The sequence below is a fragment of the Nelumbo nucifera genome, chromosome 1 (assembly GCF_055504915.1).
Source record: "Nelumbo nucifera cultivar China Antique chromosome 1, China Antique-T2T, whole genome shotgun sequence".
NCBI classification, from domain to species: Eukaryota; Viridiplantae; Streptophyta; class Magnoliopsida; order Proteales; family Nelumbonaceae; genus Nelumbo; species Nelumbo nucifera.
The window spans coordinates 72,298,128-72,320,193 of record NC_142649.1 but is presented as its reverse complement, the minus strand read 5'-3'; the positions used below and the strand labels follow the sequence as shown (position 1 = coordinate 72,320,193).

The 22,066-nt window shown below is 42.3% G+C and overlaps 2 protein-coding genes across 4 annotated transcripts in view; one reads left to right on the top strand and one right to left on the bottom strand.

Annotated features, from left to right (window-relative positions):
• Window positions 1-419: 419 nt before the first annotated feature.
• Window positions 420-1,433, bottom strand: LOC148803416 (uncharacterized). The gene is made up of 2 exons (XM_088903398.1): window positions 1,026-1,433; window positions 420-947 (listed from the first exon to the last, which is right to left on the bottom strand). The coding sequence occupies exons 1-2, from the start codon at window positions 1,431-1,433 to the stop codon at window positions 420-422; spliced, it is 936 nt and encodes a 311-aa protein (XP_088759524.1).
• A 7,770-nt stretch (window positions 1,434-9,203) lies between these two features.
• Window positions 9,204-22,066, top strand: part of UBP5 (ubiquitin-specific protease 5) — a 70,919-nt gene continuing 58,056 nt past the window's right edge. For all 3 annotated transcript variants that reach the window (XR_016085570.1, XM_010269401.3, XM_019199024.2), the window contains exons 1-2: window positions 9,204-9,529; window positions 11,650-11,910. Coding sequence is in view for 2 of the 3 variants with exons in the window: in XM_010269401.3 (XP_010267703.1) it covers window positions 9,405-9,529; window positions 11,650-11,910 (386 nt within the window). In the remaining variant the exon portion in view is untranslated. The remainder of the gene's footprint in view (window positions 9,530-11,649; window positions 11,911-22,066) is intronic.

Below are 22,066 nucleotides of genomic sequence, written 5' to 3'. Positions count from 1 at the left end.
CGCGAGTAAAGAAGAGGAACTTCTGCGTCGGCGACCTGGTTCTCCGTAAGGTCATGGTGCCAGAACCCGGCGTAGGGAAACTTGGACCAAACTGGGAAGGACCGTACAGAGTAAAGAAAGCACTCGGTGGGGGGGCATACGAGCTCGAAACCCTAGAAGGGAAACAAGTACCCCGAGCATGGAACGTCGTCAACTTAAGAAGATACTACCTATAAACCACCAAGGCAAGTACCTCGAAGCCTAGGTAGAAAATGAACTGAAGGACCGAAATGGTCAGTTCGGCAAAAAACGCAGCTCAAAGATAGGACAACCAACACTTAAACAAAAAGCCATTTCATTTCAGATAAATGTGTACATTCAAAAAAAAAAGAGCCATTTCTTGAGTACATTATCAGAAGCCACTTGAACAAAAAGCCATTTTACAAGCCAGGGGCTACTTCATCATTATCAGAAGCCACTTCGACAACACCCGAAGGACCTACCTCCCCCTCGGAGTCCGGTTCGGCATCTGCAGCATTAGCCATCTCTTGAGTAATGCGCGAAGTGGATATGGCACTGGTATCAAGCTCGGGGTACGTATTCCGGATCATCCACCGGCTTAGCTTGAAACCCCTCCTATAGGAGTCCACCATCAGATCATCGAAATCCGGCGAAGCAATATAATCACTGACAGCTTTCTTCTTCGCGTCTTCGATGCCTTGAGAGAATATCTGAGTCCTCTCCCTGATATCCTCCTGAAGATACTCGACCTGATGCTGCAGGTCCAGCTTCAATTCCGCCATATGCTTCACCACCACTCCCATGGCCTCAGCATCTCTCTGAGACCTCGCCTGCCTAGACCGCGCGAGGCGAGCAGCCTCCTCGGCAGCTCGAGCAGCCTCCTCAGCTCGTGCCTCCCTCGAGCACCTCTCTACCTGGTTCGCCAAGGCGTAAACAGAAGAGTTCACCTATCAAAAGGAAACTAGGGATCAAAGGAACGAATACAAGAATAAAAGCCAAAGAACTCTAAAGAAGGGAGCACTTACCACCATGGCATGAGTAACGGCACGACAGGCCACTTGGTGCAGAGGGAGTTCGGTCCACGCCGCGACTTCCTCGGGAAACATGGCCTCCTTACTCCGTTGAAGAGCGTGAACAGGCGACAACACACTCCTGAAGTCCCCCGGGGCCTCCAAACCTAACGGCCCAGCTCGCATATGGGCAGATTCGGAGTAAGCGGGAGCCCCTGTGTGTGTGGTTTCAGCATAAGGATCCCCTGCCGGCTCCTGCATAGGAGGAACCATCTCGGGCTCCATGGGCTGATCCTCCGTCGGATAGTCCGGCACCTCGGGCTCCGCACCCTGGGGTGGTTCGGCGCGAGCTCGCTTAGCCACCCGTTTTCTCCTCTTCATGCCCTGGAACAAGTGCCCACCTCGGGTCCCTCGAGAGTCCATCGTACCTGCGAAAAGGAGTTCAGCATCAGTAAGACGTAAAAGAAGAGCAAGACAGGATCGCTAGGGGAAGAACCTACCCGAACTCAAGCCAGCAGCAATAAGCTTGGCATCCGTCATATACCGTTGACACTCCAGCCCAAGCCGTGCCCATTGCCGGAGGCCCTTTGCCGTCTCCTTATCAAGTGTGACGCCGGAGTCGGGAGCGGCCATCCCCCAGCCGGTCTGAAACGGCCACCCCAGTGCACTTCGCACCCCGAAATAGTCCTGCTTCCACGCCGAGACCTTATTAGGGAGTCCGTGTAAGAGTTTGAAGCCTGGGCAAGGAGACAGGTAGTATGCCCGCCTACGCCCGGGAAGGGGACCCGCTTGCTTTTTCAGCATTAAAATAGAGGAGAAAATCTCCAGATCCAAAGGAAAGTTCTCGTCACAGAATAAGGAGATCGTCCCCACTAAATTCCTAATGGAGTTCGGGTGAAACTGACCGACCGTCACACCGAAGTGGTTTAGAACCTCGACGAGAAGATGATGAAAAGGCAGTCCCAGCCCCGCAGCAAGCTGCTCCCGGAAAATCACGATCTCATCAGGACCGTGTTCCCAAGGGAAGCTACCCGTAGGGATGAAGTAGGCGTGCTCCCCGGGCAAGTTGTAGTAATCTATGAGGGATTGAAGTCCCTCAGGCGTCATAGTCGAAGGGCCGAACTGATCTAAAACCTGGCCACGACAGGAGGTGGACGCCGACCTACCCGAGGCACCTCGGTCTGTAGGTTCAACCCCTTCCTCAGGACCTACATCGGGCTCACTTGAACTATCGGGGGACGCAAATTGGTTCGTAGAACCTACATCAGACCCGCTTGAACTGTCTGAACCCTCCGAACTAGACATCAGAGAATGGAACGGGATTCCAAGAACACTCACCCGGGGAGAAGACAAGTAGACTGCGAAAGCTCGAACAAGCAAGGAACCTGGGACGCGAGCTGAAGAGCCTGGACGCGAACTGAAACTTAGGCGCGAGCTCAAGAGGTACAGTAGCGAGGACGCCCCCCCCCCCCCCCCGCGCTATTTATATCCATCCACAGCGGCCGGAAAGCGACGGCCCAGATCGAAGCCTATGCAACAGTCCACAGCTGCGCTAAACCGCACATCTTCCGAAGCCGACCAGCGCACGTCTTTCCGAAACTGGCAAGCGTCGCGCACGTCCTGTCAGAGGACGGGGCGTCAGCACGCATCTTCTCGAAACTGATAGGGTGTCGGCGCACGTCTCCTCACAATAAAAGCATCTGCAGCACGAGTCCCGAACGGCTACCATCACGTCTCCCAAACGTGCGCCCTTTTTTGAAAATCAAATTAAAGCAAGCGCCCTCAGTACGGACCAAAACCCTCCTGCTACCTTACGAACTCCCCGCGCCAAGACAGGACCCTTGTCGCAGGGAGTGGGGGGCAATTGATGAAGGGAAATTTGGCCCGACCTCGCAATCGCCCAACACGTGGCAAAAGCAAACAACTCGGGACAGCGGAGCGCCCAAAACGAGCACCGAAAGTAACGATGTTCGGGCTCGGTAGTGAGCCCGAACTTCAGACCGCTCTACTAGGAGCCCGAGCTCCCTACCAAGAGTCCGAGCTCCCTACTGGGAGTCCGAGCTCCCTATTAAGAACCCGAGCTCCCTACTGAGAACTCGAGCTCCCTGCAAGGAGCACGAACTACCTCGGGTCCCAAGCCTCGCAAAGCTGTGACCCGAGCTGACCCATGGCAGTTCGGAACACTCCCCAAACCGAGCTCAAGACATCTCGCTCGCCACTCCAGCACTTCGCTTCCGAAACACCAGGCTGACCAAACGTACCTAACACCAAGGACATCCGTATCCGAGGGCGGCGCACCTGACTGATTTGGGATCTGACGCCTGACAGCCGCACTTCAAATGGCCTCCTGCTACCGCCACCTGCCACCGTCGTTACTAGCCGCAAAGACGGCTCCAACAAAAGGAGCAGTGGCGGTTCTGTTCGGCCAGAGGAAATGACATCCGAACTGGCGGGAGCTTAGAAATAATCATGCCCGATCTGACAGAAGCCTGGAAGTGAGTGCGCGAGGTGGTTATAAAAGGCTCATACCCCACAAGAACGAGGTATGCTAACTTTTGCGCTATCTGGTCTATCTTGCCTTTGAAAGACTCTAACTTGAGCTTCGGAGCCCTTACGCCGGGTTCTCCCCGAAACTTCTCTTCTCCCTCCATTTCAGGTCCCTGCCACTCAGTTCAGAGGCAAGATCGTTGACAGCTAAGATCGAGTGCAGTATCATAATCGAGTCTAAGGGTCAGGTGTAACTTTCCAGTTTTGCCCACTAATCACCAAGGTCTAGGGCAATACTGGAAATCTGATTTGGTTTAGGGTTTCAAGTAAACCTACACTTCATGTACCTCGGGTCTCACCCTGGCAGATGAGACAGGCCACCCCAACACTTGGCGGCACATCAGTGTCAGCCTTAACAGGATAAATCTCCCCAGACTTATCCAACGGCTATGAACATTCTAAACTAACACGAGTCTCATAAGTGTCTAGTTTAAGGATATTACACAGAAACACACCACTATGACATGAATCAAATATATACTTTATTCATTTACAATAAATGTCATAAGTACATCAGTCTGATTAGAGCTAAGGGCGTAAACTGTCTAACAGGAGTGATGGGTCTCCCGAGATTAGATTTTGTAAAACATTTAGAGTAAACAGTGACTCCAGTGACTCCACACCAATCAACCAGGAAAAGGCCGATATGGGTATGTTGAGAAAGAGAGAGGGAAGGGGTTAGACACCCCTCTCTGGTTTGTGTAAATACCGAAATTCCCTTTTTATTTTAGATTCAAATAAAAAAACTTAAATCCTCCAACCATTCGAAAGGAGAAGAATGCCTCTTCCTTCACTTCCGGACCAACCCCCTTTTGGAGGTAGGGGCCTAAGCAAAAGGATGAGGGATTGCCCATTTTCTATTAGAACCTCCAACCTCGGACTCGGCTGGCTGGTCAAAAAGGAAGAAGAAGCACGAACCTCTCGGATGCTAGAGAATGCGTAGGCTCTCGTATTCGAACTTGAATGCAAGGCTAAAACTAGACTAAACTAACAAAGGAAAATTATAGAGACAAAGAAAAAAAGAAAGAAAAACAATGAAACAAATAGATAGCTAACTAAAATAAAACCAAGATTAATTTCTAAATATAAGATTGGATTTGGAGATGAACTTAGGGTTGTGAGGTAATTGATTTTTACCTCTGTAAGAATTGACAATGCTGCAAGATATCCCAGGGGCTGAACTTTTCAGGAAGCGATTTTCAGCCAGAAACACTTTGGCTTAATCTTTGAATATGGACCTGGTAGAAGCTGATGTGTCAATGACACGAGATACTCCTTCAGAATGCAAGACAATGTGAGCTCCTCCTATTAAGAAATTCAAACACCCAAACACTTCCCTGGGTTTGACAGAAGGATTGAGGAAACGAATTCTTCAACAATGCCTTCGCTTGGTATGAACAACTTCAACTCTAGCTTTCTCTTTGAAGAAGGTTTTCTCTCTTAGACCCTCTCTCGCTTCCCTCACAACCTTTTCTCTCAAATCCCTCTCTCGTATTTCGCTCTTCTCTCTAATCTCCTTCTTCACTCAGTCAAAGTCTCCATCTTCTCTTCCACAAACCCTCTCGTGCGAGCTCTCTCTCGTTTTCTCTCTCAAACGCCTTGCTCTAGCCTAACCAAACTCTCTCTCTTCCTTCAAAAGCCTAAAGCGACTAGAGCCTCCTCATGCCCCCCTCATTTTCTCTAATTCTTGATCCCCCTCTTTCTCATCTGACCTCCCTCTCCTTGGGATGGGTGCCCTCTATTTATAAGGAGAGGGGAAGGGTGGTTCTAGCCAAATCTTAAAACAATTGGGGGTTTGAAAGGTTGGGATTTGGAGGAATAGGAAGGTTTCATAACTTGGGCCCGAAGGGTAATTTTGTAATTTTACCTTGGGGTAGTTTGGTAAGAAGGAAAATTTGGTAATTTAGGGGTTTTGGGGGGTAGATTTAGAGGGGTACTCAAGTAATTTGGTGAGTGAAGGTGTTTTAGCTTGGAGGATAAATTGGTAATTTGGGATGAAAGGGTAATCGGGTAATTTTGAGGCAATTTGATGATTTAGGGTATGTAGATTAGGTAATTTTGTTGAATAAGGGCATTTTGGTAAATTTGGTTAAAAGGGCAATTCATGAATTTGGGATGGAGGGTATTTTGGGAGATTTAGAAAAATGGGTAATTTGGGAATTAGGTCAGGGGTATTTTGGTAATTGGTCAAAGGGGTATTTTGGTAATTTGGTCAAGGGGTATTTTTGGGAGATTTGAAAAATAGGTAATTTGGGAATTAGGTTAGGGGCATTTTGGTAATTAGTCCAAGGGGTATTTTGGAAATATGAAAGAAGAGGTAATTTAGGAATTAGGTTAGGGGTGTTTTGGTAATTAGTCCAAGGAGTATTTTGGTAATTGGTCAAGGGGTAATTTTGGTAATCTAGTTAAGGGTATTAGGTGGGTTCAACGATGGATTTTAGGCATTTGGGGGTTGAAATTTGGGTTCTTGGATTCTTTGGGTTTTGGTAGGGTCGAAATGGTTTGATCGATGTTTGTGGGTGAATTAGGGGTCTAGACAGAGAACCCAGCAAAAATAGGGTTTTGATAATGAGCAAATTCGGGCATGGGATTGGATTAGGTGTCTAATTGGAGATTTCAATGCCCTCTCTTCCAATTCAAATAAATTTAGTGGGAGAGCAGTTCTCCCTAGCCATATGAGAAACTTTAATAACATGATTAGTGACTGCAATCTTATTGAAATGAAATTGTTAGGTATCCAATATAATTTAAGGAACATACGTGGGAAATGTTGGATTGGGCTTTTTATAATGATGCTTGGGGTTTGGAGTACTCTCATGCAATTCTTGAAAATATCCCCTTTCTCTCTTTAGACCACTCCCCTATCCTCCTTAACACTAGGGGTGTCAATTGGATTGGATTTGGTCCAATCCGGTCCAGTCCAATGTGAGTCCATTATAAATGGACCTGGTCCAATCCAGTCCAATGAATATTTTGGACATGTCCAGAGATTGTTCAATTTGTTCAAATTTCTGTTAATTTAGATTGGTTTCAATTCAAATGTGGTTCATTGATATTGGCTCAATCCAATATAAATTTGTTATGGACAAATCAGGTCCAATCCAATATGTCATATTGGTTTGTTTAGTTCGTCCAAATTCAATATGTCTTATTGGTCCGTCCAATCCATCCATATGGATTTTGATTTGGACGGAGTCCAACCCAAAACCAGTCCATTGACACCCCTACTTAACACTGACTATAAGGTTCCTAAAGGGCATAGACCTTTTAGGTTCGAAGCTATGTTGCGTGAAGATCCAAAATTTTCAGAAGTTGTGGCCAGTTCTTGGAATAATAATGTTTATGGATCTAGAGCAATCCGTTTTTTTTTTTAAGGTATTGATCCAAAATATTAAGAGATGGAATAGAGAGCATTTTGGGCATATCATTAAAAAGAAAACATATTTAATGGCCAAACTGGTTGAAACCCAAAAGAGAATTTTAGACAATCCAAGTGATAGAGCTCAGTTAAATTTAGAGAAAGCCCTCCAAATCCATTTGGATAAATTTCTAAATAGGGAAGAGATCCTTTGAGCCCAAAAATCCAAAATTGATTAGTTGAATTTGGGGGATAAAAATAACAATTTTTTTCAAACTATAGTCTCCATTAGGAGGAATAGGAATAAAATTTTCAGAATCTGGAAAGATGATGGTATTTGGATTACTATTTTTTTCAAACTATTTTGTTAAATGTTTTGAACAAAGATTTTGTTCAAAGGGATTTTTTTGTGATCAAAGAATAATGGCAAAAAACCACTCCGTTTAATGAAATGGGAGAAAATATGCTTACCAGTTGGGGTGGGCTTGGCATAAAAAATTTATAGTGGGTGAATGAAGCTTGTCTTGCTAAGCTCGGAGGGAAAATCTTGGAAGATCAAACTAATTTATGGGTAAAAGTGGTTACCCATAAATATTTGAGAAATGGAGACCTCTAGAATACCCCTATTAAAAATGGCATTTCTTGGGCCTGGAGAGGGATTCTTAATGCTAGAAACCTGCTTAAGAGGGTATTGATTGGGTCATTGGTAATGGGCATAAAGTGCTTTTATGGAAAGATAAATGGATTGATCATAGCTTTTATTGAGGAGATAGTGAGTAGTGATTCTCCTAATTTTGGTAATGATATCAAAGTCGAGGAATTTATAGATCACAAGAGAAAAGTGTGGAAGGAAGATAGGATCAATAGTATTGTTCCAAATCATGTTTGGAACATTATTAGGCCTATTTTGATTCCTTCGGAGTTAAAGGACAATAACATTATTTGGCGAGGTGATCCCAAAGGAAATTTCACCATTAAGTCATCTTATAAGGAAGCCCATCGCATGGCAAGAGGTAGTGGGGGTGTAAATCAGGTTCTCAATAAGGTTTGAGGCCTTAGGATTCCCCCAAAACTGAAAACATTTATATATTTTTTCTTAAATAATCGCCTTTTGACAAAGGCTATGCTCATATCTAAGGGCCTACCCACTAATGATTCTCATTGTTTTTGTGGTGAGATCGAGAATTCTGAGCATATCTTTCTTAAGTGTACCTTTTTATCTACAAGTGTGGCAAATGTTCAACCACTTTGTGGTAGGGCAATCTTTTAGTGGAGCTTCGATGATAGACTAGTGGTGCAATTTAAGTAATAATCCAAATATTGAGGACTGTGTGCCTGAGAAAATTTGTTTTATTTTGTGGTTTTTATGGAAGAATAGAAATGAAAGAATGTTCAATAATAGGTCCTCATCCTCGGTTATTATCGAAAAAGCTCATTAAGCTTTCAAGGAATTTCACTCAGGTTCTTCATTTGATGTTAAATTAGATAATCAAGAACTTTGAAAGCAGTCATGTGGAAAGGGCCAAAGGGGGGTATGATTAAGATAAATTTCGACGCCTCAAGAAAGAATGATGGTTCTTCCATTATTGCTTGTATTGTGAGAAATTTTCGTGAGGAAGTTTTGGATTACAAAGCGTACTCGGTGGGCTGTACTACAATCAACGTGGCTGAAGCTTGGGCTGCATGGGAAGCCCACAATATGGCCCAAAACTTCATGTCTTTTCCTATCAATTTTGAAGGAGACTCCTTTTTAGTTATCTCATGCTTGAAGAACCGATGCGTCCTAATGAAGACTAAAGAACATCACCAGAGAGTGCGGGAGATTAGCAGACAAGCTGGATCATGGAGCTTTGTATTCCCGTCCTTTAGAGAAGTGAATCAAGCGACAAATTGGTTAGCAAATCAAGCTCTTGTTTCTATGGATCTTCTATTCTTTTGTTTTCCTTCGATTCCATCTCTGGATCCTCCGAACTACCCCTGCCTTGTGTAGCTCATCTTTTTTCTTACAAAAAAAAAAGGCCTGAAGTATTTGGGTCATGTCTAACTTGAGGACCGAAAATCCAAGTCCAATCATATAAAATTGTGCCCTAGGTAGGTCAGAGCTCAAGTTGGGCCTGCCCGAGTTTCATCCTAATTTTCCCTATTTAATATTTTTTGAGGCAAAATTTATATTTATGCCATTAAGGACATTTTGGTAAAACAATTCCATTGTAGCTCTAACTAGTTTTTTGATTGCAAAACCTGGGAAATGGTATAAGTATTTGAACAAAAAACCCATTCATTTGAACAAAACTTGGTGGATGATCTGACCTAAGTTTTTTCGTATATTTTCATTTTTTTTTTAATTTTTTAACAATAGGCTTATAGACAGATCATATGGTGTAGACACCGGCCGGGTTCATTGTTTAGCTATTGCAGTTAACTGGAAAACGGAAAAACGCCGAAGGACGAAGATTTGGAATTTTGGATCTGTAACAGCTCTCTGGACGATGGAGGGCTCAATATGCAGCTCAGAGCTCACACAAGAAGCAGAGAGGCTCATGATCAGAGACATTATCATGGCTGCTGAAGCTCAGGTCAAGGAAGGAGACACCTTTTATCTCATCACTCAAAGGTTAAGCCCCTCGTCTTCTTATCTTGATCGCATTTTCATCATAGATAATTTGGAAAATTATAATTTTTTTGTGCTGTTTTAGTTCGATTTAAACCGTTTTTATGGACAGCCGGTCTAGAAATTCTGGAAAATCCTCTCATGTGTCAATCATCTAATTTTTGTAGCTTTATGGATTGGAGATCTTAATGGACCTTAGAAACCCTTCATTTTGATAGTCGCAATAATGGGACTTGTGGAATTGAAATATCGGAAATAAGTATTCGAACGGAACGGACAGACCTAGGGTTCCGATGCTTGCTTTGACACTATTAAGTGACAAGATTGTTTTTCTCCTTTTTATTGTTGTATGCATTTAATTGATAAGTGAAGAAGTCGACCAGCACTTGCATATGAAGATGGAGGTCTCTTGTTTTTAATACCGTTTTTTTTGGCTCAGCGTTTCTTGTTTTCACCATCTCAGCGTCTAAGCTGTGGAGAGTAAGTTCTTTTTTTACTAGTGAGTTACACATTTTTCCTTGAAAACATGAACTTCAAAACCGAAGATCTTAGAGTTAGACTCTTCAATAGCCACTCACGATAAAGAGAAAAGATCAGTTCTTGTCAAATGAACTTTTGCACATTTTCTTGAATCGTGAAAACTAGAATGCGATCTCATCTTGCATGGAGTTTGAAGCTGAAACGAGCTGATTCCCAGCAATTTAGGTATTTATCCAATCAGTGGCGTATATAGAGGAGGATGGTGGAACAGGATGATGAAGCTAAAGAGTAAGGATAAAGATCCTGTCAGTGACACATATGGAGCAGAATGGAACTAGACAATACTGATTGGGTCCCTTTTAGACTTGAGGAAGGGACTACATGCCATTTTTTTCCTGCACCATAGTTTTACTAGAGAAGTATGCGCCCTTATATGGGGTGCTTTTAACTCAGTGAGGAGGGCAAAGTGGTTTGGGAATTACACTGTTGGTGATTTTTCTAGTGTATATGGTCTGAAAGAAATGAGAGAATTTTACATGGAGCAGAATAGTGGAATGGGATTTCGATAGTTTTTTTTAATCAATGGAATTCATATAGTGATCATCAGGTCAAAATTGCTTGACTTATCCTCAAGATACAATGCCAATTATTGAAAAATGAAACAGGTAGGTAAGTAGACTTAATAAACCAAATGTAGTGTCAAATAGTCAAATGGAGCATTTTTTCTTTGACTAGGCATGCATATAATTAGTAATAACTGTATTTAGAAGCAAGAGACAGATTTTTTTTTATTTATTTATTTCTCACCTTGTTAAGGTATGTACATAAGTCAACCTGCATTAGCTATTGAATTGAAATGCTCACGAGTAACCATAAACATTAAGTGCTTACTTAATTGAGAAATGTTCCTATTCCTGTGCTTTAGACATGACTTAGATGTTTCAAGAGCAAGTTGCTTCAGAGGCCTCTCTATAACAGTGTGTCTTAATAGCAATGCTGCAAATTATTTGAATTCTCAGACATTGCTAGTTTATAAAAGGGGCAGCAGGCAGCTCTGTTGGACTATTCATTCTTGAGGCAATATTGCAATAATATAAGAGCATAAGATCTATGTTTGTGTGTCTCACATTTTTCTTTCAAATGTCCTGTGTTTATATAGTTCTAGGTCTGTAACTGCATGGTGGAATTGGTAATGAGCACAGGATTTGATTGGACCTGTAAGAATTAATCCTCAAACTTAAAAAATCACCCTATGTGATGAACCTTTTTCATACTTGCATGGTTTCTACAAGCTTCTTGTGCAGTGAAGTTTTTGTGTGCTCATGCACATAAATACGGGAGTGTTTCCATTGTTTGGTTTTCTTTTATCTATGGACTATGGATGCACTAACTTTTCAAAACAATGAATAAATACAGTTCTACACTTCTACTACCCTTTTCTTGAAGGTAATACAGTTCTACTACTTGTACTAAGCTCTTATGCATGCCCTCGATAGTGGGAAGTCCTCAAAACATATTAAAAAGTGTGCTTGTATGTATGCACAGATGTGTTTGATATCTGTGATTATTTATGCCTTTTTTTTCCTTTGAAAGGGCAAATTTAACTACTAGAAGGTCTCTGACTTCCATTTGGTTGCAATCAGATGGTGGCAAAACTGGCTTGATTATGTGAACCAAGACCAAACAAATACCACAAATGATGGATCCTCATTGTATACTCCTGAGTATTGCGAATCAGCTGGTTCAAGTAATTTGAAGAGACCTCCTGCCATTGATAATTCTGATTTAATGTATGATGCAGTCTCAGAGGAATCCAACCTGGGATCGGAGCTTCATGATGCTCTTGTAGAGGGGCGTGACTACATACTGCTTCCACAAGATGTTTGGAAACAATTATATGTATGGTAAGTAGATATTTCAGAATAGAAGTCGATGATTGCAATTTCCAAGTGCTTCTTACATCTGTATGCTAAGATTTGATGCGTCTCTCTCTCTCTCTCTCTCTCTCTTTCTCACACACACACACACACACACACATACACATTCTTGAAATGCAATGTGTGTTTCCTTCATTAACACACAATGGTAAGTGTATACATTTAATAATGGGTAAAAACACTGCATATAGGATATAGAGATGACAGTGAAAATATATCTAGCCATTTTTCAATGAACTGTTTAAAACACACTTGAAAATAAGGCTCTTAGTAGTTGGTACTACTCCTTAATCCAAGTTAACTTTGTTTTATTTATCAAAAAAGGAGCTCTTAGTAGACCTTCCCAAGACCCTAGATGACTGGGGCCATGATTAGGCAATGGCCCTTAAAAAGTTATTTTTCTATGTTTCAATGCAGATCCATCTTATTTTTTTCTCTACTACCAAAGAGTTGTAACTTGTAATATCTTCAAATGTATGGCTATGTGCTTCACCATTGGAAAAATACAGTAAACTCTACAAAAAGCTTGCCATTAGTTCTCACATTTCAGTATTTTACTTATAAACATCTTTAACAAGGAGAATGCTATGTTTGAAATATCTTCAAGGATTCTCTCAATTTTTTTCTCTTCCCTTCTCCCTTCTCCCTTCTCTCTCTCTCTTCTTTTCTTCTTCTTCTTCTTCTTCTTCTTCTTCTTCTTCTTCTTCTTCTTCTTCCATATTTCTTCTACTTTTTCTGTTAATATGGTATCGGAGCAGTTCTACTGGGCTTGAGTACAGATCAGACAAGTTTTCTTTCTCCTTCATCTTGCTGTCTTCTCCAGTCTGAGATTAGAAGAATAGACCCACAACTGACTACACCATCCTCTGAGTAACAATACATATATGTTCTTCACCACATGTTCTTGACAACTACAGACCAACCATCCAAGTGTGTCAGTTAAACTCCAACATCATGTGCAACACTTAGTTATGCTATAAGATCAACATGTGCATAGTGTTTAACATAGTGGGTGAAGAAAGCTGTTGATCAAGTTAGAGAAATGGAGTTCGTGCAGGCAGGTCAGTGGAGGAGATCCTTGAAGATAGAAGCAAAAAATTTCCTGTTCGAAGAGATGAGAATCAAGGGGAAGGTAAGCCTGAAGGTAAGGGAAGCGAAAAAGGGTACAATATTGCTGGAAGGATTAGAAGTGATTGAGTGGCTAAGAGAGTTCATAGCTGGAGCCTGTTCAAAAGGTAAGCAGATAAACTGGCAGGATTTTAGTACATTAGAAGGGAGAAGATATGTTGTTGAATGTAAGAGGAATAGAAAAGGCTTCTTCATAGCTTTGGCTGAATTTTTTGGTAAGGGACGAAGGCAACTGGTGTGTCTACTAGCAGGAAAACAGAACCAAGGATGGGGGGAAGTTGACTGGTTGTTCAAAGAGTAGCAAATGATAAAAAAGCCTCCATAAGGGAGGAGAAGGCATATCTCAGCAACAGCAGGGTAGAACAAGGGCCAGTGGTCATGGCAAAAACAAAAGGCCAATGCAGAATGGTGGGAGGTCTAGAGAGAGAAGAGTGGGATAGTAAGTTTGTGATACAAGCCAAGGAAAAGGTTAATGATTGGAGGTGGGTAGCTGACTTACTGGCAACCAGGTTGAAGCTGAAGAGTGTCTTCATAGTAACCCCCTTCAATAACTGTAAAGCCCTCCTAGATCCAATAGAGAATGATTTGAAAATATCAGCTATCAATGTTCAGGCTGATTTCGGATCATTCACAGTCTTTAAATGGAATCCAACATCCAACTCCAAGGATTTATTTGTCGAAGATGGTGTGGTGGTGCGTGTAATAGGCTTGCCATTTCATCTATGGAAACAAGAAGTAGCAGAGTCTATAGCAGTATTGTGTGGAGGAATCTTGAAAGGAGCTTTCTGGGGTGATCTTTATTCAGTAGCAATCCTGCTAAGTGGTGTGAAGCTAGAAGACATTCCACGAAAGGTAGAGGTACGAACAGAGGGGAGTTTTGTCTCTGTGTGGCTAGCATCCTCCATTGAAGCAGGGCTGTGGAAGGAGGCTCGTATGGTAGGAGGGGAGAAGGAGGAAGAAGAAGCATTGCGTGGACTTGTGAGATTGGTTAATTCAAATGGGAAGGAATGTTTCACTAAAAAGGGCCAACAAATTCTGGGAAGCCAAAAAGCTTTGGGGTAGATGGAAGGTCAAACCTGTAGAAAGCAAGAAAAGGCTATGACAAATGGCAGATCTTTTGCATAGGTGGTGTCAGGGGAAATGGACAAAAATTTACCAATGTCTAATGGGAGAGGGCTGAACCAGCAACCTCAGATAGGGAAGGTTGCTGGTTCGACCATTAAAACAGGGGGGCGTGATTTGTTAAGAGGTCACGTGGGAGGAAAAGACTTAGAAAATGGGCCCAGTCGAGTGGATCCCTTTTCTGGTGGGTTGGAGAAGGCAACTCAAGTAAAGGCTTTAAAGCTGGGTTCTTATATTACAAGTTTTGAGCCCAAGACCCATTACAAGACAGATGGGCCAAGGGACCCTTTAAGTAAGCACGTGACTGGGAGGAGGGATGAGTTGATAGACGAGATTAAGCGTCTATCTTCTTCTACCCCGAATCCCTCCTTTTGATCGAACAGTTCAGGCACAAAATCTCAAGACTCTCAGTCTCAAGGCTCTCTACAATGGGTCCCATCCAACCTGGCAAACCGTCTCTCACCAGATAGGCGCAACCCGAGATACCTGAAGCCTAGTGATTTGAACAGAACAGGGTTTGAAGATTGGTTGAGTGAACAAAACAACAATGACGATTCTGATAGAGACGAAACTTTAAGTTTGGGAAGTCTGTCTTTGAAAAGCAACAATGATTTACTTGAAACAGAAAGTTTGCATACAGAGCTGTTGTTTTTAGAGGACGAGATTGAAGAGGTAGGTGGCGGGAAGACTAGAAATGGTGAAGAAAATGGTCCTAAAGCTGTGAAAACTCCTCTTCCCTTCGTCGAGGGAGCTGACCCTGAGTCTAATGAATTATAGGATGTTGGTGGAGAGGGACAAGAATCAGCCGTGAGGATGGATGTGGGTATTCCAGTGTCGGAAACACAGAGAAAGGTTTTCCAAGTGGGTAGGTCGTTAGGAAGTGATTCTTTCACTATGTCTACTTCACAACTTTGTCCAAAAAGGGGAAAGGCCTTAAAACCATTTGTCGCCTATCAGCAACTCAATTCCAGTGATTCTAGTCCTACCCCCATCCTACCAGGTATGGGTGTCAATTCTTTTTTAGGTACTGACTTGTCTGCTATGCCTGTAACAGATATTCCAGCTTCCCATCCAGGAGGTTCTGATGCAAGAGAGAGGGTGATAGTGGAAGGAGGAGAGAGGGTGATGGAAGGAAGTAGTAAGGGGGAGGCAGACAGAATTTGGGAGTTGATCTGTACAATGATGGAGGAACTAAAAAAAAGGAAGGATTCTTAGAGAGATGTTGTAGCCAAAATAAGTGTGAGCAGGGTAAAATTCTTCCTCAGACATTGGCTGGAAAGGATGGAGAAAAGAAAAAGGATGATAGTTGTATTAGGAAGGGGGGGGGGAAGGAACAAAGAAGAAAAAAATATCTGAAGTGGAAAGGCTAATCTCAGACATTGAGGGGGATTTAGAATTCAGTGGTAGAGGGGATAGGAGGAAGGGCCTAAAATGAGGAGATTATGGCCTTTTCATGGGTTTTTTTTGCTATTTTGTCTCGATGAAAATTATTAGCTGGAATGTAAGAGGGTTAGGGAGTGCAAGAAAGAGAAGGGTGATCAAAGACCTACTCCGAAGGGAAAAACCCGATATTGTGTTGTTACAAGAATCCAAAATGATGGAATTAGATGGGAGATGGGTGAGGAGTTTTTGGAGGTCTAGAGGTTTAGGTTGGAGCTCGTCTCCTTCTTGGGGAGCCTCGGGGGGGATCGTAACACTGTGGAGGGAGGATGTGGTGGAAGTAGTGGAAGAATTGATAGGCAGATTCTCAGTTTCCATTAAGTGTAAGAATGTAGAGAATGGGTGTGTATGGGTTTTAACCAATGTTTATGGCCCTAATTCCTATAGAGAGAGGAATGAGATGTGGGAGGAACTATATGCAATCAAGGGGCTATGGGATGGCCCTTGGTGCCTGGGCGGGGATTTTAATGTCATTAGATTCTCTGATGAAACCAGTAATCCCCAACAGGTAATTACAACAAGCATGAGGAAATTTAATGGTTTTATTGAAGAATGTGAACTGAAGGAAATACCTCTGCTGCAAGCCAGTTACACATGGTCCAACCTTCAGGAAACCCCTTTGTGTTCGAAGTTGGACAGGTTCTTATTTACCCAGGGTCACCTCCGATCACTGTCCTATCTAGATAGGTACTGAGTTTTTTCCTATAGGACCCAAACCTTTTAGATTCGAAAATATGTGGCTTACCCATCCAGATTTTGTGAAAAAAGTGAAGGAATGGTGGGGTGAGGAGGAGAGGGGGGTAAGATGGAAGGGAATCAAGTTTCATAAGAAATTAAAATGGTTGAGAGCCAAAATAAAAGAGTGGAATAGAGATAATTTTGGTAGAATTGAGTAGCAAAAATTGTGCCTAATCTCTCGAATAGAAAACTTGGATGTAAAGGAATCTCAAAATGGGTTGACCGAGGAGGACAGAGTGTTAAGGAGACAATTGAAAAAGGATTTGGAAGAGGTGTTACTGAGGGAAGAAATCAGTTGGAGACAAAAAGCTAGACACAACTGGATTAAGGAAGGTGATGGGAACACTAGATTTTTCCATGATTTGGCAAATGGGAGACGAAGAAAGAATCTTGTGACCAAGTTAGAGATAGGAGAGGAGGTGATTACCAACTAGGATGACATAGCCAGGAAATTTGTGGACCACTTCAAATCGATTTATAGAAGACCTTTGAGTGAGAGAGTAGTCGTGGAAAGGGTGGAATGGCCAAGAATTGATGACGGAGTGGCAAGGTGGCTAGAAAGGGATTTCGAGGAAGAAGAGATTAAGAAAACTGTCTTTCTAATGGATAGATCCAAGGCTCCAGGTCCAGATGGCTTTACAATGGGTTTTTATCAAAACTGTTGGGAGGTGTTGAAAGAGGATTTAGTTGAAGTCTTTAAGGAATTTGCAGACAATCACATTATAAGCCCTGGAATTAATGCCACCTTTTTGGCCTTGATACCTAAGAAGAATGATGCCAACCACCCAAAAGATTCTAGGTCTATTAGTCTGGTGACAAGCATTTATAAAATTCTGGCTAAAGTGCTCTCGTTGAGGATCAAAACAGTCCTCCCTTCTATCATTAGTGAAACCCAGGGGGCTTTCATTCAAGGGCGACAAATAACAGATCAGATCTTAATTGCGAACGAGTGTGTGGAGGAAATGAAAAGGTCTAGTAAGAGAGGTTTCATTTGTAAATTGGATCTTGAAAAGGCCTATTATTTGGTGGACTGGAAGTTTCTATTAGAGGTTATGTGAAACAGTGGATTTGGGGACAAGTGGTGTAGTTGGATTTTTGGGTGTATCAGTACTTGTCACTACTCTATTCTGGTAAATGGTATGGTGAGGGACGTTTTTCCAACTTGCAGGGGTGTCAGACAAGGGGATCCACCCTCACCCTTCCTTTTTACTTTAGTAGCTGATGTGATTAGTAGGATCATTACTAAGGCTGACAGTGAAGATGCCATTAGGGGTTGGAGAATAGGGAGACACCAAGTCCCCGTCACCCACCTTCAGTTTGCAGATGACCTAATGATCTTTTGTGAAGGAGGTTTTAGCGAAAAGGTAGCAAACCTAAAGGAGCTAATCAAAGGTTTTGAAAGTATTTCTAATTTGAAAATAAATTTGGAAAAGAGCTGCATAGCGGGTATAAATTTGGTGGTAGGGGAGGTCGAGGCTATTGCAGAGTGTCTTGAGTGTTCCACCTCTGCTTGGCCTATGTCATATTTAGGGCTTCCTTTAGGGGCAAATCCTAGGGAGAGTAGATTTTGGACCCCGGTGATAGAAAAGTTTGAGAAGAGATTAGCCTCATGGAAGAGGAATTATGTTTCTTTAGGGGGGAGAATTACCCTAATAAGAGCTACCTTGGCTAACTTACCTACCTATTTTTTGTCTGTTTTTAGGATACCAGTTAGGGAAGCTAGGAAACTGGAGAAGTTGATGAGAGATTTCTTATGGGAGCTGGGACAAGAAAAAAAGGATCACTTGGTTAATTGGGAAATTGTGTGCAGAAGTAAAGAAGAGGGGTGTTTGGGACTTGAGAGGGTAACTAGAAAAAATCAAGCTTTGTTAGGGAAATGGTTGTGGCGATGGCCATTGGAAAGAGAGAGATTGTGGCATGAGGTGGTGGGAAGCATTCATGGGAGGTCAGAGAATGGGTGGGATGCTGGTGTATCAAGGCAAGCTAACCTAGCAGCACCTTGGAAGGCCATTCACAACACCCTTCCTCAATTCCTCAATTTTATTAGGTATGAAGTTTGTTCTAGCAACACTGTTCACTTTTGGGAGGACATTTGGGTAGGAGACACACCTTTAAAGGATCTATTCCCTTCGCTATTTTTTGTCTTTGTATAAAAAAGAGGTGGTCTCTAAATTTGTCTCACCTTTGGGAACACCCTTAGATCCTACTTGGGATTTTGGGTTTCGTAGAGAACTTAGGGATGATGAAATTGAATCTCTTTCTGTTTTGCTTGGTTGTTTTAATCAGGTTTGTTTGGATCCCTCCAAGCCAGATAAGAGGGTATGGACTCCTAGACCCAATGGAACCTTCACTTGTGCTTCTTTCTTCAAGTCCATCTCTCAACTTTCTACTCACCAACCCTTTCCGTCAAAAGAAATTTGGTGCAGGCCAGTTCCCCAAAAATTTATGGCGTTTTGTTGGAAAGTATTCCATGGGAAAGTAACACTCTAGATAACCTACAAAAGAGAAGTCCTTTCCTTTGTATCTCTCCTAATTGGTGTATCCTCTGTAGAGCTCACGGTGAGGATTGTTACCACCTATTAATATCTTGTCCCTTTTCTACAGACCTTTGGGCTTGGCTACTTTTGTTGTTTGGGAGTAGTTGGAGTCTACCAGCAGAAGTTCACATGCTCTTCAACCATTCTACCTTTTATTGGCCTACAACAATAGGGAGAATTATGTGGAGATGTGCTCGTGTTGCCTTGATTTGGACTCTTTGGGAAGAAAGGAATATTAGAATTTTTCAAGAGAAGGAAAGGAGCAGTCAGGAATTGAAAGACTGTGTGTTAAATAGGGCAATACCTTGGCTGAAGACCTTGGAAATCTTTCATCAATTCTCCTTTAATGACCTTTGGAGATTGGTCAGCCGTAGCGAGGTGTTCATATCTAAAGGACAAATCAATTACAAGTTGGTCTCCTCTATCCGAAGGCTCACTGAAGTTGACTTTGATGGAAGTAGCATGGGTAATACAGGATTTCCGGAATGGGGGGGTGCTTTGAGAAACGAGAAGGGAGAGATTTTGTTGCTCTACTCAGGTCCCTTGGGAATTGGGGACTCCATCAGGGCAGAACTTTTAGCTGCTGTACAAGGGGTGCAATTTGCAAATCAGCTGGGGGTACAACACCTAACAATCGAGGGGGATTCCAAAGTGGTGGTGGGTTGGTTGAAAAATCCTGAAGAGGCTATGTGGCGTTACAAGAATGAAATGAAGAAATTTAGTTGGTTGACAAGGAATATATTGGTCACTATACAGTGGGTGGGGAGATCAACAAATACTTTGTCAGATGTGTTAGCTAAGCAAGGGGTAAATAGGGAAGAATTGTTTTGGGCTCAGTTGTGATTCTTGCTTTTCTTTCCTAGTTTACTTGTAAGATTCAATGAGGGGCTGCAGCTCGCGCCTCTCCCTAGGATGTTGTATGAACTCACTATAAATCTGCTTTTGAATTAATAAATTTATTATCATTCATAAAAAAATAACTTTAACAAGGTTGCTAGAAATTCTAATTGCATTGTATATTGGATAGGGAATTTTCATCTCATGTATACATAATTACATTTATACATGCACAAACATGCATACATACACATAACCTTTTTTTAGTAGAATGTGGGGCTTGGGCTTAGATGTAAATCAGTCCTCTAATATCAAGATTAAACTTAGCGATTAGCAGAATAGAACAGATCTGAATAATTGTATAAGAGAGGAAGATGGCGAAGAGAAGAGGTAAGAGAAGAAGAAGTCGAAATTGTAGAGAAACTGATGTGGTGTGGGGCCACTCTGTCCGTAGGGTAGAATATACCTAGTCTATTTGTTATGTTGTTCTGTTATTCTAGTTCTGTTATTTACGTTCCAATTTTTTATATTGTTAAGTGTTATGGTGTAAACACCAAGGGCAGATATGTCCTTTCATGTAACTAGCATAACATATAAATATTAAATTGAAGTGGCGGCGGCAGATCATTTAGAATCTGTCCTTTCTTTCAAACCTGTGTTCTATTGCTCTCTCACTAATCTTTCTCCTCTTTCTTCTTCACTTTCTCTTCTGTTCGAACCTGAAATTCCTTAGTGCCCAAGACTGATAGCAGTCTTGATCATCTTCATGGTATCAGAGCCAGGTTAGGGTTTCTTATGTGAGTCTAATACCAGCCGACCACATGAGAATCTCCTAGGACTAGAAGCTGAAAAGGTGGAGTTCGCAGACTGATTCTTGGAGATCGCCAGAAGTGCTAGCAGCTGTTGGAAGTTTTGTCATGGTTGCAGAGTATTGGTGGTTAGGAAGGATCGGAGAAGACTAGGGTTTAGGTAACCCTAGAAGGCAGCGAACAATTCTTTTCTTGTAAGTCATCTACTTTTCTAAGAAAAGATAGGTTGGACCTATCTGGAGAGGAAGGCTGAACCGTTCTAGGTTTTCATCTCTTCGATTCACTAGGGTTTTACAGCAAACCCTACTGTTTTTACACTTCGATTCAAGGTTTTACAGCAAACCCTACTATTTTACACCGAACTGTCTCAGCCTTGTTTCTTTCTGCACTAGAGTTTGAAAGTGATCTTGCGGCAAGCCTTAGTGCTGGACTGAATCTTGTGATCTATCTAGAGCTGTCCTCAAGTTTATTGTTAGCATTGATCAGATTCTAGGGTTTCATTTTAACCTTACTGCAAGTCTATCTATACAATACTGATTAGATTGTGCAACTGAATTGATCACTTTAAGGACTGATTAAAACCCTAATTCTGCAAAGGCAAATCAAACCTCCTTCTAAGCTGTTGTTCAGAGTTTTTTAGGGTTTTCGAACTCTCTTAAAGGGGTTAGAGCTCTACGGACAACCACTGTTGTGTTTGTTAGTTGATTTCAGATCAGAGTTATCCCAGTTTTGTGCACATACACTGTGAATACAGATCAGGCCTATACTGTTTTTGATTGTGATTGGTATTCCAAGTGCTGTTTTAAGACTTGACCAAGATGGAGTTTAAAAATCAGGCAGAAGGCATCTTTGGGAGCATCAGTTATGGCAGTGTTTCTGAGATGGGTGGTCAGATTACAACCGTAAATTCAGGTACTCTAGCTTTAGCCTACCATGCCTCAGCTCCAGGTACTACTGAACCTTGTTGGGTAATAGATTCAGGTGCATCCGACCACATGACTAGTTTGCCTTCACTGTTTACCTCTTACCATTTGTCATCTGGTAGGGATAAAGTATCTATTGCTGATGGCTCTATGGTTCCTATATCTGGGAAGGGGGACATTAAGTTATCAGATACGATCTCCTTGTCTTCTGTCTTACATGTTCCTAAGCTTGATACTAACTTCCTTTCAGTCAGTAGTATTACCAAACACATGAACTGCTCAGTAACTTTCTTCCCTGACCGGTGTGTTTTTCAGGACCTGGAGACGAAGAAGGTGATTGGGACTGGCCGTGAGACGAATGGGATCTATCTGCTCGGGGAGAGTTCTCGTCGAGAAGAGTCAGTGGGTAAGAGGTCACTTGTTTCCCAGAGTGTGAGTTCGGTTATGCTTTGGCATAACCGATTGGGTCATTTGTCTTTTTGGTCCTTAAAGAGTCTGTTTCCTACTTTGTTCGAGTCTGTTGAGTTGTCCCAGTTGCAATGTGAAAGCTGTGAGTTTGCTAAACATTGTAGAAACTCTTATTCATTGA